The following is a 16,671-nucleotide window of genomic DNA, read 5'->3' on the forward strand; positions in this document are numbered from 1 at the left end:
TTTCAAAACTATGACACTTACATGGGGGTGAATGCTAGAAGATGGTACACTAAAATGTTAAAAGATTTTATGTTTGAGAAGTGGATTACCATCTATTTTTCATATTTGAAATCTTTAAAAAAATTAAATGAAAATAAATATCACTTGTACTTGATACTGTACCATTTTCAATACAAAATTTATCAAATTAAATGCTCTTAGGGATTTGGAAGGCTGAATCCTTCCATTCTTCTTAAGAAATGATAAATAATTATATTAGATGAGGAGACTTTTCTCTCTCTCTCCCTCCCTGCCCCGCTTTTTTTCTTTATTCACACACACACACACACACACACACACACACACAGCATTCCAATTTATGGAAGAAATAAAATACTTTCTCAGCATTTGATAAAAATGTTCAGGAATCAAAATCCAACAAAATAAAGAAATGCTTGGTTTCTAATAATTTTTAATTTTCTGTATGAGATTGTGCAGGGGAAAGTAGCCCAGTGCTATAAACAGTAATAGCTATGATAAATATATCCATAGAAAAGGAGTAAATTTATATAAAATATTTTTCTTTTTTGAATGAGTGACTTATAAGATTAGAGGATTTGTATCCTGGCTCATATAAAATATATTTCAAATGCACAGATTTCCCCAGGGCCCCGTGTGTGCATGCATGCATCCTCAGTTGTGTGCAGATAGCTTATATGAGGGGAGGACCATGTAAATGCTATCAGAGGGAAAAAAATCATTTCAACCTGAAAAATACTTTCTTTTGAAATGCTTTGATGAAATGTCTTTCATAAAAGTATAACATTTCTACTAAATATTTCATCTCTGGCTTTAATGTTTCCTACCAATCAGCTCTTATCATCTCACCCCTTTGATCTATCCTGATGTAAACTCTGTCACTAACAATCTTTTTTTTTTTTTTTTTTTTTAGTTTGGTTGTAGATTTCTGTCTATCTTGAACACTCAAATCTGAAAGTACTCATCATTTGATTTATTGGTCTTTCCAATTCCCAAGTTGATTGTAGAATCATGATGGATAAATTCTCTAAGTCTCGAATTCAGAACACTTAAAAATTTTTAAAAATCTTCTGCCCTTCCTGTTTCCTTTCGAGGACTGGAAACATGGACCAGAGCCTACATCCAGGGCCTTCCAGTTACCCAAATGAAAGCCCATTACAACTCTCAGGCTTACATTTTTCCTTAGACTCTGCAGTCATGGAATTATATCCTGAAGTTATAGGTTATACATAACGTATACATAACATATACAGAAGTTATACATCTCTCTGGAAAACCATGTCTAGTTTATCATGCTTTTGGTTAACTCTTATAAATAGTCACAAAGCTACTTACTATTGTCTTTTCCTTGTTCAAACTCTGGATGGAGTCCTCAGTACTCCAACTGTCCAATTCAATCAAAGTGCAGGGAAAGAAGCGAGAAAATATACTACAACATTTACTGCATGAGTACTTCTGCATAATGGGACTATGATTTAAATCTATTTTGCATTTAAAAATTTCCATAATAAGTATATGTCATTTTTCTAATTAGGAAAAGGTAAGTCCCACTATTGATATCGATATATATATAGAGAGATTGATATATATATAATATATATCAAGCTCTCTCTCTCTATGAGAGAGAAAGAGAGTCAGAGACAGAGAAAGACACACACACACCTACAGGGGGTGAGACCAAGACCTGATTTAGAATTATACTAAGCCAGTAAATATTGTTCTAAATTCTTTGTACTCTAAATTGGCAGTACCAGTTTCACTGCCACCTCTACCAGTTTCAATGCCCTCAAATTCATTTTCTGTGATCTTTCCCACAAATGTCATCTCTGTTCAAAACACTTCCACAGCTATCATGAATAGTATTTATGAATATAGGTCATCCATTTTAAGGCACACAAAGTCTTCTATATTTCTATTCCTGTTCACTACCTCACCCCATACCTGCAGCTAGGCTTTATCAGACTATTTCAGACTTTTTCCCCCCCATATGCTGTATGATGTTCATGTGTCTGTGCTGTTGCTCATGCCACCCCTTGTGTTTTCCCCCTTTCATCTACTTGGTAAACTCTTATGCACCCTTCAGGATGACATAGTTCAGGATAACATAATCCCATATGTAAATTTTACTGGACATGAGCAACGGGGCCTTTCATTTTTTCTTTCTTTCTTTCGCTGTCTTTATTTTTCCATTGCATTTGGACACCCTGCCATAACATAACTTATCTTATTAATTACTTATATACATTAGATTGAGACTATTTTTTCAGCTTACTTTCACGGGGAACCATGAAGTATGTTGGCTTCAGAGAATGTTTATACAAAATACATTAAGTAAGACGGAAGCATGAGCTTAAACTTTTTTCTTTTTAAAGAAGCAAACTAAGTCATCCTCACTCCCCCAGTTCCAGCACTCATTCTATACAAGTGAAGTTTACAATCTCTATGCCATTCTATGCCATCTTTTCTATTATAGGAAGCCCTAGGAGGGAGCTTTCATTTCTCAGCTTCCTTTCCAGGGCTGCCAAAAGATGATGCTCCAGTGTTTCTAATCTACACAGACACACAACTTCCATGAGTGCTGCCACAAGCCAATGAGACCTTTTGCCTGCCTGATTAAACACACAGGACTGAAGGGCTACACGAAACCATTTTGACTTGGTTGAAGCACGAATGCTCAAGAACTTTATAAATGTATAACATTTTAAAAACTAAAAAAATCTTGACTTAGCAGTAGTACTTACATGAAAGTCAGTGCTGGCTATTGTTTCCTGCACTTCTTATAAATTGTTACTAGCTCTTGAGAGAGATATAAACAGGCTACTTTGCTCCAGTTGTGTTTTACTTAATATTACTGATTGCTTTAAAGTTTGGAATACAAATCAATGCAATAGTAATAATGTAATATGCTACTTTATTAACTCAAAAAAGAACAATCTATATTTATGGATAAAAGTTCATTTTGATGTAATTTTTACTATCTGTGGTTGGCATCGTCTTTTTCTGAGCAGAAAATGGCAATTCCTCAGGTTTCTTTGGGAATCCAAAATCTCCTTTGAGGCAAATTAGGCATCATGTCAAACACACATAAAAGCCTTTGATCTTTTGCATTATTAGAAAGTTACTAGTCTTTAGGGTGAGATTCCTAAGGTTATCCACTGTGTCTAGGTCATTCTATTCAGCTGCATAAGCAGTTCCTTTGATGGATGGCTGGTTTTCTACAACACTAGCATTATCTCAGCAGGAGAAGGCAGTGTTTGATGTGTTGCAATTTGTATTACATGTCCATGGAACATCTACAGACATTATCTCAGGAGGAGGGGTTAAGAGAAGGAGGAGCTGTGGCTAAAGACATTTAATGACAGAATGAATGGAAATTCAAAGATTGCTGTGCAGTCAGCCTTAAACACTGGACTGCACCCCCCATCTTTCTTTCACATTAATTTAAAAAATCTCCTAACCCAATTCTCATAAATACACTTAATTTTATTTAATTTTAGTCACAAATCAACATCTTCAAAATGACGAGGATTTTGACAGCTTGCAAAGTGGTGAAGGCCCTGAAGACTGGTTTTGGCTTTACCAATGTGACTGCACACCATCAATGGAGATTTTCAAGAGCTGGCATCAGGCTCCTCTCAGTCAAGGTAACATTGCCATATTTATTGTTTTGGATGAAATTGTATGGGGTATAGTTTAACATGAAGCAGAGGTGTCACTTAGGAAGCAGATACAGATATGCATATAGTTCTGAAGAGCTACTTGATTAATATTGGCTTTAATATTGAATCTACTGGTTTAATAAGTGTTCATTTTCTATTGCTTTAAGTAAAAATATGGAAATTTTCAACCAATGTAAAGAAAGGTCACAATTCCTGTGAATATATAAAATGTAAGTGTTCTGTTTAGAAAAATAGTTACTTTTAAAGGTTATCAGGGTCTGTCTGTGCCCCGTCACTAGTGCACACAGTTAGGGTTTAAACATGAAGTTGCTTACATGTTCATAAGCCACAGCACAGAAGGTAATGTTTTAAGCTATTCTTTACTAGCTCATTGTAAAGTTTTCTCTTGGGAATGTCATTTTTTAGGAAAAAAATTTGGACAGAAAATACATAATTCTAGTATTTCCTGACTGTGACATAGACATCATCTTTGTTTTTTTTCTCTTTCCCTCTCAACCCTTCCTTTGGAAGTCCACACTTATTATTTTTATTTTGCAGATTAAGACACTGAGGCAATTAACAGCTGATAATTCTGTCCCTCTGAATGTATCTCTAACTGAAGAGCAGGTCTGGGAAGAGAACATTAAGTGTTCTTCCCCACTCCCACCTTGAGTTATGAAATTCCAGTAGAAACTTCTGTTCCTTCCTATAAATTTATGAAAGCATTTATTACCAGAGAAGTTGGAAATTATCCATGGGAACTTTGCCAATGAAAAACATTTTTAGTGAATATAAAGTTTAAGTAATCACAGTAGCTTTAAATAGATTGCTGCTTTAGTAGTAAGAGCTATAAAAAGTGAAGTAGAAAAAAACCCAAACAACCTCTATATGTTGATGTAAAAATTGGTTCTAATAGTTTTGAGTATTCTGCTAATGCTTTGTATGCTCACTGGGTTGACTGAAAATCCTCCAAATACTTCCACAGCTTCCATTGCTTAGATTACTCAAGTCAGGATTCAGCATAATTTTAGCCCAGAATGACATCTGTAGGGCTAATCTTTGTGCCTCCTGATCTTTGTGGCCTCCAGTTACAGGGTGGAGAAAGAATATGCATCAAAAGAAAGGAGGAGAGAGGGAGACAGAAAGAGACAGAGGTGAAGAGTGAGGAGGGGAAGAAGAGAGTGAGAGAGAGAGAAAAAAATAACACAAGATCTCAGGAGAAAGTATCAGAAACTACCATTTTAAAGTAAGAAATCTAGAAACAACCTTCTTTTTTGGGGGGGGGGTTCAGTTAAATTGCAACAAGACAGCCAGAAAGGAGATATGTTCTAAACTATCATCGAAGATGCACTGACTGGGTACAAACTCTGAAAGTGAATATTGGTTTTAGTTCAGTGTTAGTAATATCTCAGGGGTACTCATATATTACTGCAGAGAGAATAGATAGTAATGAAAATACTATCACTTACAGTTAGAGGTGCGTTTTAAGACTACAAAGTTGTGTCCCTGGGAATATCTTTTTCTTCTTACAAAAATAGGTAGGTAGGGATAGGTGTACCTCTATCAGACACCAGGAACACAGAAATCGAGAGACTACTTAAAATGGCAGAGATGTGACCAAGATTAGAAGCCACTTTTCCGTAACCATAAATGCTCCCTATGACTACAACCACAACAAAAATGATTTAATTATGTGGATAGACTACAGTGAAAGTGGTTTTTCTAGCTCACGGTGGCATAAGTGTTTTAAAGGTCTGTCAAAGTTCATAACTAAGAGTGACAAATTTGTAGGAGGAATAAGCCACCGTTTCATGATGTAAAAGTCATTACTCCCACTCAGTCATCACTGGCCAGAGTTTTGGAGGAAAGCCAGGCATGAAAAATAGAAGTTCTTGAACTTCTCAATAGTGGATTAAAATTCCATACAGCAGTCTCAGGGGGTTTGTGTTTTATTCACTTATTTTGAAACAGTCCTCTACCTGCTTTTCTTCCTGCCTTCATTTTTAAAACTCAACTCCCTTAGAAGTTATATCCAATTTTATTCTTTTAGATGGACATGCCATACAAATTATTAGGATGTGGTTCCATAATGGTCAGTGAAAGGCAGTGAGAGTTGGCATTATCGCTATTTATAGCTAGTAAATAGATTGTGGAAGATACCCTGTGGGCAGACCTATAAGCATTGCCCTATAAATTAGTTGCCTTTTTAGTGGCTTTGTAGGTCACTTTTCTTCTCCCACTGGTGACAGAGTGGGTTTGACGACAGCAGTGACGCACTTGGACTTTTATGTGGCCCTTCCTTGTGTATTTATTTGTGGCCAATATTTACAAGGTGTACCTTGCCAATCGACACAGTTGTATTTCTCTTATAGGGAGGAGGAAAGAATTTCAAGGTACTCTACAGTCAAAGGAATTAGATATCAAGGATAAATATGATCAACGGCCATATCATATGGAAGTTTTAAAGATCTTGGTCTCTTTCTATTAACATAGAAAATGTTCAGTGCTCAATATTACATTCAGCCCATTGTAGCTGTGTAGCAGAAAACATACTGGATGGGGAATAAAAAGATTTGGATTTTAACCCTTCTTGTGCATTTCTGAACTTGGTTAAGTCACATATTCTCTTTGAAACTAAGTTTTGTCATCTGCAGCATAGAAACAATTCTTGGCTTACTCAAAGGGCTGTGTGATTATCACATATAATCAGTACTTAAAAATCTACAATATACTGGGGCGCTTGGGTGGCTCAGTTGGTTAAATGTCTGACTTTGACTCAGGTTATGATCTCAGGGTCCTGGGCTCCCCAGCTCAGCACGAATCTGTCCTTTTCCCTGTCCTTCTCTGCCCCTTCCCTGCTCATGCTGTCTCTCAAATAAATAAATAAAATCTTAAAAAAAAATCTATAGAATACTGTAAAAGCAAACCCTGGATACTTAAGATTTTATTTATTTATTTTAGGGGAGAGAGAGAAAGAAAAGGACAGTGAGCGCAAGCGGGTGGGGGTTGGAGTGCGGGGTGGGGCAGTTGGGGAGAGAGAGAATCGAAAGTCGACTCCATGCTCAGTGCAGAGCCTGATGTGGTTCTCTATCTCATGACTTCAAAATCATGACCTGGGTAGAAACCAAGAGACATTTAACTGAGCCACCCAGAGCCCCCAAGCCTGGATACTTAAAAAAAAAATTCTGTCCAATACATTTTAGTAGAAAGACTTAGTGGAAAGATCAGAATTTCTTCATGTTTTTCATGAACTATAATTATTATAATGACAAAACGTCTGATGAAAATTCTCAAATATATATAATGATGATTTTTTTCACCTTTGCCTTAATATTAAACATACACCTAGGAAGATATTGCTTATAGCAAATTAAACTCAAGAACTATGAAGCAAATGATCTCTACTATTTTGAATTCAATTCCAAAAGTCAGGATGTATATCCTAATATCTTTTTTAATGCTTTTATCTTGGGAGCATACAGGAAGAATAATAAATGGAAATAAATGAGTAGTAAGTGGATAGTCTCTGATTTCAAGAAACTTATAAATTTAAAAATTCTGAATCACAAGTTCTGGGAAGTCACCAAGATGAAATAGTTTTATTTTTACTTGCAAATGAATTTGGAAATCAAAGGTATTAAATTGAAAAGGTTAAGTTCCTTATGAATATAAAAGGGATCAGTAGGTACTGCTTCTCACGGTAATCCACTTGTTTTTCAAAATGGTGACCTGTGTTACAATTAAGCCAAGAATCTAACAGTCCAAGTGTCCTTCTCTCTGGTACTTCAAATACAATTGAGCCCTAGGAGTCATTATTCCCTTTGAATGGTTTTCATTTTGTAAGATTTTTATATTCTGTTTCCAACATGAAACTACCTATTTAGCTCAATCTTGAGGAGCTATTGTCATTTGACTAGAAATTGGCAACTACAAAAACTCATACAATTAGAATCATTTAGTTATATTGTACTAGCTTTAAAGACATTCACAGGAAATAGAGTTCATTATTATATTGGAGTTTCTTTGTATGTATTAGAGGTGGGGGTAGGGATAGGGTTATCATACACTTTCAAAAATAGCTTTTGTATTAAACCTTTAATACACATAGATATGTTTTTAGGGTTGGATTTCATCCATGATATTACAGATTTTTGAAAAAAAAAATTAAAATTCAGTCCTTGCATGGAGACTGCTTCTGCTCCCTCTGCCTGTGTCTCTGCCTCTCTTTCTGTGTCTCTCATGAATAAATAAAGTTTTTAAAAAATAAAAATAAAAATAAAATAAAATTCAATCCCAAATGAGTGGTTGAAAAATTGGTCTGGATTATTAACAACTTTGTATATTTTGGATGGATGATATTTCTTTAATTAGGAAGTAGCCTCCTTTTTGAACATTTTTGTTTATGTACTCTACTTTTTATATCGCCCCCCCATTCTTTCTAAAGTATAGGCTCATTTGTTGTTCATTAAGAGTGCCTTGTCATTTTGAGCTTCTTGCCAAAAACTGTTGAAAAAAACGATAGTCAAACAGGACCTAGATAAGCATAGGGCGAGTGAGCCACTAAAGGTGCATCAGTAAAGCAGGGCCATGGTGTGCCTCCATCCATGTTGCCCAAAACGCACCTCACTCACTTCATCTGAGTTACAATCCTATGTAGGAAGCTAAGAAATCTGATAGGGGAAGTGCCTATAGAAATGGGACAAGTCTTGGCCTTCTACTTCCTTCTCCAGCTGATGGAGATTTGAGTTTCCACCTGATCATGCTTAGCAGAATTACTGATGGTGTAGAAGTGAATTTAGGTTCTACTCTTGTGGAAATGGAGAACATTCCTTTGCCATCACATCTTCATTAAACCTTTTCACATTTCTGACTTGTACCAAAGCCTGGAGGTATAATAGAGAGTTTTCAATATTTCTTAGCAATGGCCATGCCAGAGCCCACTTCAAGGCTTCAGCAGTTTGCTATGCAAGACCAAACATGCTTGATGTGACTAGTATTTTCTAGTGTATGCATGGTGACTGAGGTGTGAAGGAAGCTGCCTGCGTGAGCCAGCATCAGACTTGGTTTTGGACTCTTCATCTTAGTGACCAATAATTTCCACTTGATTTTTTTCATCTGATCTAAATGAATTCAATTCATAAACATATTTTCGAGGCTCCTCTATTCCTTTTTCTTGTGTTGTCAACTTACTAAATGCCATATGTCAGTCTTTATATTTCACAGGGAGATTATTGGCTAACATGAAGTTCTAACAGATGAATCAATCGGGTCAATGCATCACTAAGAATTTTACTGAAGAAGTTTCATCTATGATGTAGAACTAAATAAAACCATATTAATTTATTACCATAAAATAAAAATTAGCTTACAATATTGGAGATCCCTCTCAGAATAATTTTACCACATAGGAGACGCTCATTAAGGTACTTGTTAAAAAACCTACCCTCTTTGAATTTATTTTGTAATGGAATTTTTCTAAATTCTACATTTTATTCATAATGAGAAACATAACTAGAATAAAAATTACTTATGGATCTGACTCATTTGTTTACAAATGTCCAGAACAGAGAAGTATTCAAGTAAATTAACCTTGTGATTTTCCCCCTCAACAATGGCTTATGTTTAACCAAAGGCAGAGAGCTTAATATTAAGTTAGGATGTTGTAAGGCTTAATTGATTACTGCTGTTACACTACTTTTAATTGTAAGTGTTAGGCATTATAACTACAGAGGATCTCATTAAAAATGCCACACAGAAATTGTGCCTTAATTCTGAATTTTAAGTATCCATATTTTGATAGTACGATTCCAAGAGTGAAAAATAAGGTTAATTTACCAATAAAGAATGCCTTAATATTTTAACTTTTACCATATTATCTGTGCAATAATAACTGAAATAAATGCTGGCTTTAAGCTCCTTCCTTTCTAAAGCTTGGTTCAGATTTATTTTATTTCTGGGAAGGATGAGTATTGATGTAAACTAATAGCTAAGAAACATCAGGTAAGCCAGAAATCAAAGATGTTATATGGCTTTAGGCCTTGGTGAAAATGGAAATAAACTCATGGGGTTTCAACTTTTTCTGATATACAAATAATTTATGTAGACAAATGATTTAACAGCAGTACAGTCAGATTCCCAGAGTAAATCATTTTCATTTCTACTACTAGCTCAAGGGGATTATTGCAACTATAATGTTTTATATTCAAATATTTTATGGAGCTTATTGATAAATTTGTTTGGGGCTTTACATCCAGAGCATCTTACTGAAAATTCTCACACTCAGGGGAAGAAACAATGTAGTTATCCCCATTTCATGGATGTGTAAGTGCTAGAGTTAACACAAAGACACATGGATGTCTGTTTTGGTACACCAAGTGAAATATGCCCGTAGCAAATCTGGTTAGACTTTTAATTAGGCCCAAACACCACTTAGAATTTTTTAATTTGGCATTTTGCTTACTGTGCTTATATACTTGAAGCCATCATTGATGTTTAACCTGGTTTCAGAATGCTCTAAATCACTTCTCCTGCTGTAATGTTTTTGCTTACTCAAGAGTCCACTTACATACCACACTTTATCCCCACATAAAATAAATTATTTAATTTTTATTACCTTTTTTTCTCCCTTTTTGTTTGCATTTTGAGAACAGATTGTTTAAATCAAAGAATTAGTAAGGGTTCTTGATTTAGTAAACAATTCTCTAAATAGGATATTTTAGGGCAGTGCTATTTATAGTTGACATATTACTTCCACTTCAACCAAAATATTGTCATGTGTTGTAACAAAACATGCTGTCTTTCAATTTTCAATTTGTTTCTTTCTCACATAGTCCTGTAAGCTTCACATATGCAGAAATCTAATGTGATAGGTGTTTACTGATAGCAATTTTAGACTGCTAGAAAAGTCTTATTTTGACTTCTTTCCACTGTCTCAAACTAATGGATCCAAAGAAAACTGCTTCAAAGGACCAATATTTTCAAAGTTAGCCCAGAGTGATACTGGGATGTGGAATGATTAAGGAATGAGTGGATGACTTTTAATAACATAATACTGAGGGATCCCTGGGTGGCGCAGCGGTTTAGCGCCTGCCTTTGGCCCAGGGCGCGATCCTGGAGACCCGGGATCGAATCCCACGTCAGGCTCCCGGTGCATGGAGCCTGCTTCTCCCTCTGCCTGTGTCTCTGCCTCTCTCTCTCTCTCTGTGACTATCATAAATAAATAAAAATTAAAAAAAAAAAACATAATACTGAATGCAAAGGAAAAGCCTAAAAACAGTAATGAACACTGGGCTCTTTTAAAACTTTCATAGGTTAAATTATAAATTATTCTTGAATTTTGACTGTTACTTCCTAAGCCTAAGCCTTCTAAATCAGTTGAGCAGAGCACCGGGGACACATTTTCAAAGCTTTTTGAAGGAGAATTTAGCTGTGTGACTCCTATTAATAGTTGCTGCATTGTTCTTATCCTGGAAAGTTCTTTGAATCATCTACCCTTTTAAACCTAATTTCAAACTGAGAGTATTAGGGTGTAAAATTTTGGTCATTTATTTGTGGTCGCCTAAAGCTAATCAGTCATCTTACCAGGAAATGAAAATAGACTCATAAATGTAGGTTTACAATGAATTTTAATTTTGGGGAAAAAAATCAGAAGCCCTAAAGAGATGAGAAGTTTAGGGGAAATGGCAGATTTGCTTATAGCATCACATTTTTGAGATCATTAAAAAAATTTATGATATGGTAAAACAACAATATCAACTTCCTTGGCAGACAAACCAATAAATAGAGGATTTGTTGGAATTTCTACTTATATGCAAGCTCCCTCACAAAAAAATGTGTTTTTGTCAGAAATTACCTATACTTTGTGAAAGAATCTCCAGGTTCTATAAATATTAGAATGTACAGCACCCAAAGATTGTGCAGTTTATTAAAAATTCCATTTAAAAAGTAGCATAAGGATACGGATTATGTAGAAATTTATGTGATTTAGTTTAACTTCGAGAAAAATACAATTGTAAAATAAAAGGTTAAAATGGAGTATTTACATATATATAGGAAAATTCCACTTTAGCCTACTTAAATATTATGTGTGGGAAAATCTACTATCTTATGGGTATTCCTCTTCTAAATTTGCAGACAAAAGTAATGTTTAGTAGTACTAGGACATAGGAACTACTAATTTCAGTCTTTATCCCTCAAAATCATATAAAGTCACAAAAACACAGTTTCTGATTACTTGTTTTGTAATCTAACTGGCTTCCAGATCCACAGTATCTGTATGCTCCAGGCTAAAAGAAATCAAACTATAAGCGTGAACTAGTTTTGATGCCTTTTTCTCGCTACCCACATTGGCTACAAACTGTTGGCTTTATTTGGCAGGGTGGGCATGAGGTACAGGGGTTTGTTTGCATATTTCGTAAACATAATTACATGGATGGGAGAAAAATCCAATTGTGACAAGGTGGAGATAATGTTATTAATTGCAGACACAATTTAAACATTGGTTCAAGTTCAATCAAGAGACCTTTAGAAGGTATAGGGAAGTGTATGTATGTGTGTATGTGTATAAATTTTATTTTAGGCAGTTGCATACTAAACTTGTGCTTAGTGGCCCCTAAAAGTGAATGCCTACTCCTAGACATTGAGCAACTTGGAAGTACCATGAGCTTTGGACTAAGGACCTTGACTGACCTTTAGGCACGATGTCAAATTCACCCAAAGTTTGGGCTAATTTTTAATGTTTGAAGGATACATGAAGAAAAGAAATCCTTTGGGTGTCCTGCCATGTTCCATATGCATCTAGTTGTTTCTGGGTTAGAACCCCCATAATTAGCAAAACTTTATTTCTTGAGATTCTCCAAAGCCTTTGAATTCTTATTGACTTGTTTGGCTTAAGTATCTATCATGAGTTAGGTTCTCCAGAAGCAGATACTGAAATGGTGTTTAGGGAGCCAGATGTTTATTAGGGGTCAATTCTAGTGGAGGGAAGCTTGAGGAAACAGAGTCAGGCAGAGTAAACTGTAGTGCAGGCTTGGTGAAGCATAGATCAACCTGACAGAGAGCTCCATACACCATCAGAGTATCCTATGTTGGACCTGAGCTTTCATCTCCCTGCCTGGCTCAGTAGCCAGCGTGGGCATGGGGCTTTCCATGCTGGGCCTCCATGGGCTCATGGCAGGACAGCTCTCTGGAGCTAAAGTGGACCCGGAAGGAACTGATGACTGGTGACTATCCCCATGCCTCCCCGCTTGCAGCAGGACAGTGGGTCCTTCATGAAGGGGACCCAGAGGGGCATCTCCAGGTTTACAGCATGTACGGTCCTGATAGTCTTGAAAGCTTCATTTACTCTTCTCAAGGGCTTGGAATCAGTATGAAAAGTTCTCAAAGCCTTCTGGTTCTCCTAAGATTACAGGATATAACTAATGGCTTGACATTTCACTTTGACAATTTATAGATTTAAGCTAGGTGATTCTTGGTTGACCTGGGCATGTTGCAAGTTATCCATGGCAGTTTTGAAAGAAAGCTTTTATTAATAAATTCAAGTGAGTTTTTAATTGCATTGCTTTTTATCCCTATTTAAAAAAAATTGAAAAGAAGGAATAGAAGTAGGCTTAGAAAAAGAAAAAGAGGCAATACATAATCTTAAAATGAAATTTTCTACTTGGCTCCAAGCAGAGGGAAATGATAGCATAATAGAGGATTGTGGATTGTAAGCCATACTGATGACAGTCAGAAGTCACTGCTTTTCATTTACTAGTGAAATGATCTCGACTCCTCCAAACCTCAGTTAGCTTTTCTTTAAAATGGAGATCTTAACATTGCCCACCTCATTGTTTTTTATGAGGATTAGAAGAGAAAATCCATCAATAGCTTTAAAACAGGGCCTAACATGTCATGTTAATTGCTATCAATGAGGCCTCAAGGAGGGGATCAGGGTAAAGTTCCCAGGGAGGTCAATGTGCTCCCAAATCCTATTTTTCCAACATAACTTCATAATTTTATTTGAAATAAGATACCTTTCTCAGAAGAGTAGACATTTATCACTCAAACCTATATACACAATTTATCTGTGCAACTGCGTATAGACCTTAATAAGCACAGATAACTATATATGCCATCTGGTTTATGCCTTAACAGGGTCTCATTAAAGCAATACCAAAAGGTAGAAACAGGACTGTGATGGGTCAATCTACTTCTATAAGGCATGCTTAAGACATGTTATGCTTTATTTTTTTTCAAACATAACGATTATTTCAGAATTAAAATAGAAACAAAGTAGGACGTGCTTTAACATATGGTCGCAAAGTAGAGAAAAATTGAAGTATACTTGTCATCCTTAGTTACGATTCTCAAAATTAGTTAAAATATTTAATGTGTTAAATATATACCAGCACTAAATGTAAATCTCAGCAACAATATCAATAAAAATATGGCAGCCTCAGTTTTTTTTTTTCCAGAGGTGAATAAAAACAGGTTATTCGTTGTAAACTATTTAAGGATTTGGTATAGAAGTGTAATATTATGAGACTATTAGTGAATTAAAATAAATGGAATTGACCCTGACATATAGCAAAATTTGGCAAGCGTTTTAGATGAAAAGTAAGGGAAGAGGGGCACCTGGGTAGCTCAGTCGGTTAGTCCTCCAACTCTTGGTTTCAGCTCAGGTCGTGATCTCAGGGTGGTGACATTGAACCCTGTGTCAGGCTCCATGCTCAGGGGACAGTCTACTGGAGATTCTCTCCCTTTTCTTTTCCATATACCCCTCCCCCACTTCTCATTCTCTAAAATAAATAAATAAGTCTTTTAAAAAAAAGTAAAGGAAGAAAGGAGAATAATTGGGCAATGTATGCTACATCTAGTTTATTCCTTTTCCCCAGTGATGGAGGATTAGATTTAAGTCGATGCTAAGATAATAATTAGTACTGATAATGGAAGCAACCTATGAGGAAGCCCAAAGAATAAAGATTAGAAACCATCTTCTAGGCTTTTCTGAAGACATTAGTTGTATGAACCTAGTCAGTGTAGAAACCTAGGGATGCTTATGACACAAGGTTGACACCCAGTCCCAACTCACTCTTTACTTTCATCTTCCACCTTTTAGCATGAACTATACCTATGTGGGACATCTGTATTTGCTCACAAGTAAAAATAAACAAGCCAACAAAACCCAGTAGCCAGTGGGCATTAGAGAATTGCTTTGAAAACCATGATATCAGCTTGTGAACAACATCTTAACATGACATAATGACCCATATTTCTGTGCATTCACCAAGTATGTAGTGACTGCCTTACTGTGTGAGCAACAGTGGGCTATTTCTGTGAGAATATAAAATCGAATTAGGCATTGGGTTTTCTGTCTCAGAAGTCATGAACTAGCAAAGTAGAAGAGTCATTTCAATTAAATCAAAAGGTAACATACAAACAGTATACACAAATGCAATGAGATCACAGGAAAATCAGTTGTTAATTCTGACTTGGGGGATCTTTGAAGAAATATCAGGAGCAGGACTAGGAAGGATAACCAGGTTGTAGACAGGAAAAGGAAGCACAAAAGTCTAGAAAGGTGGGGAGTCTAAGAAAATGGGCCAGATGATGGAACTCGGAATGTTAATTGGGGAATTTGAAGATTAGTATTATGCGGTAAGTGTTTAAGAAAGATAGCTTTTAACTGCACTGCATAGGATAGGTAGAAGCAGGGAGAGATTGGAGACGGGGAGCAATTGGGAAGCAATAATAAATGATGATGGAGATTTTCTCTTGGGTAGTGACAAAGTCCAATGTAATGTGGAATTAATTCTAGACGTAAATAGATTACTACCTATGAGCTACTAATAGTCATTATGAATTAGTAGATACTATGATGCGGTGGAACTGTTTTATTTTACTTTATTATAATAAGAGTACTATATAGTAAGAGTATTACAGTAAGAGTAAAAATAAAATAGTATTTTATTATAGTAAGAGGATTTATTATAGTAAGAATATATAGTATAATAAGAGCATAGTAAGAGTATGGTAAGAGAACATGAGACCCATCCTCTTAACAAATTTTTAACTGTAAATTTTTAGGGATAATGTTGCACAGATCACTAGAACTTATTCATCTTAAACATTTGAGACTTTATGTCTGTTGATTAGTAACTCCCATTTACCCCTTCCCCTAGCCCCTGGCAACCACATTTCTTCTTTCTGATTCTATGAGTTTGACCATTTCAAATATCTTTTATAAGTGGAATCATGCAATATTTGTGCTTCTGTGACTGGCTTATTTCACTTAGCATACTGTCCTCAAGGTCCACCCATGTTGCCATACATAATGGAATTTCCTTCCTTTTTTAAAGCTAAGTAATATTCTGCTGTAGGTATATCCTACATTTTCTTTATATACCCATCTATTGATGGATAGTTAGGTTGTTTCCATATCTTGATTACTGTGAATAGTGTTCAGTGAAGATGAAGTTCTAACATCTCTTTGAGATCCCGATCAATTCCTTGGGTAGATATCCAAATGTAGGATTGCTGGATTATATGGTAGTCCAGTTTTACTTTTTTTGAATGATCTCCATACTGTTTCCCATAATGGCTGCATCATTTTACATTCCAATGAACAGTGGAATTATTTTTAATTACAGTAGTAATTATTTAAGTAACTTTATTATCTAGCGTGTGGGACCAGATGTGATTTGAAAGTTGTTCTCCCAGGGGATGTTAGGAAAAGATGCCAAAAAGAGAGACACTGAAACTCCAACATCTTACTGTTAGACTTACTATCTTTGGATCTGAAAGATTTGTAAAACCAATGACAATGAGAAAAATATTGAACTAGAAATCTATATTTTATAAAAGAAGTTCAACTAAAAATAAGACAAAGGAAGTAAGAATTCACAATATGGTAAAAACTTACATCAAGTATAAAATGAAAAAATAAATGTTTGTTATTTCCAGTATTAAAGTTTCTAATTTTCAATGTTAAAGGAAATAATGGAAAATAGGGATG

General features: G+C 35.5%; 1 protein-coding gene across 1 annotated transcript in view; it reads left to right on the forward strand.

Annotated features, from left to right (window-relative positions):
* Nucleotides 1-3,392: 3,392 nt before the first annotated feature.
* The window catches only part of CPS1 (carbamoyl-phosphate synthase 1), a 120,155-nt gene continuing 106,876 nt past the window's right edge, over nt 3,393-16,671 (forward strand). The window contains exon 1 of the mRNA XM_038585639.1: nt 3,393-3,662. Within this exon, the coding sequence (XP_038441567.1) occupies nt 3,537-3,662 (126 nt within the window). The 5' untranslated portion in view covers nt 3,393-3,536. The remainder of the gene's footprint in view (nt 3,663-16,671) is intronic.

This window comes from Canis lupus, chromosome 37 (genome assembly GCF_011100685.1).
Source record: "Canis lupus familiaris isolate Mischka breed German Shepherd chromosome 37, alternate assembly UU_Cfam_GSD_1.0, whole genome shotgun sequence".
NCBI classification, from domain to species: Eukaryota; Metazoa; Chordata; class Mammalia; order Carnivora; family Canidae; genus Canis; species Canis lupus.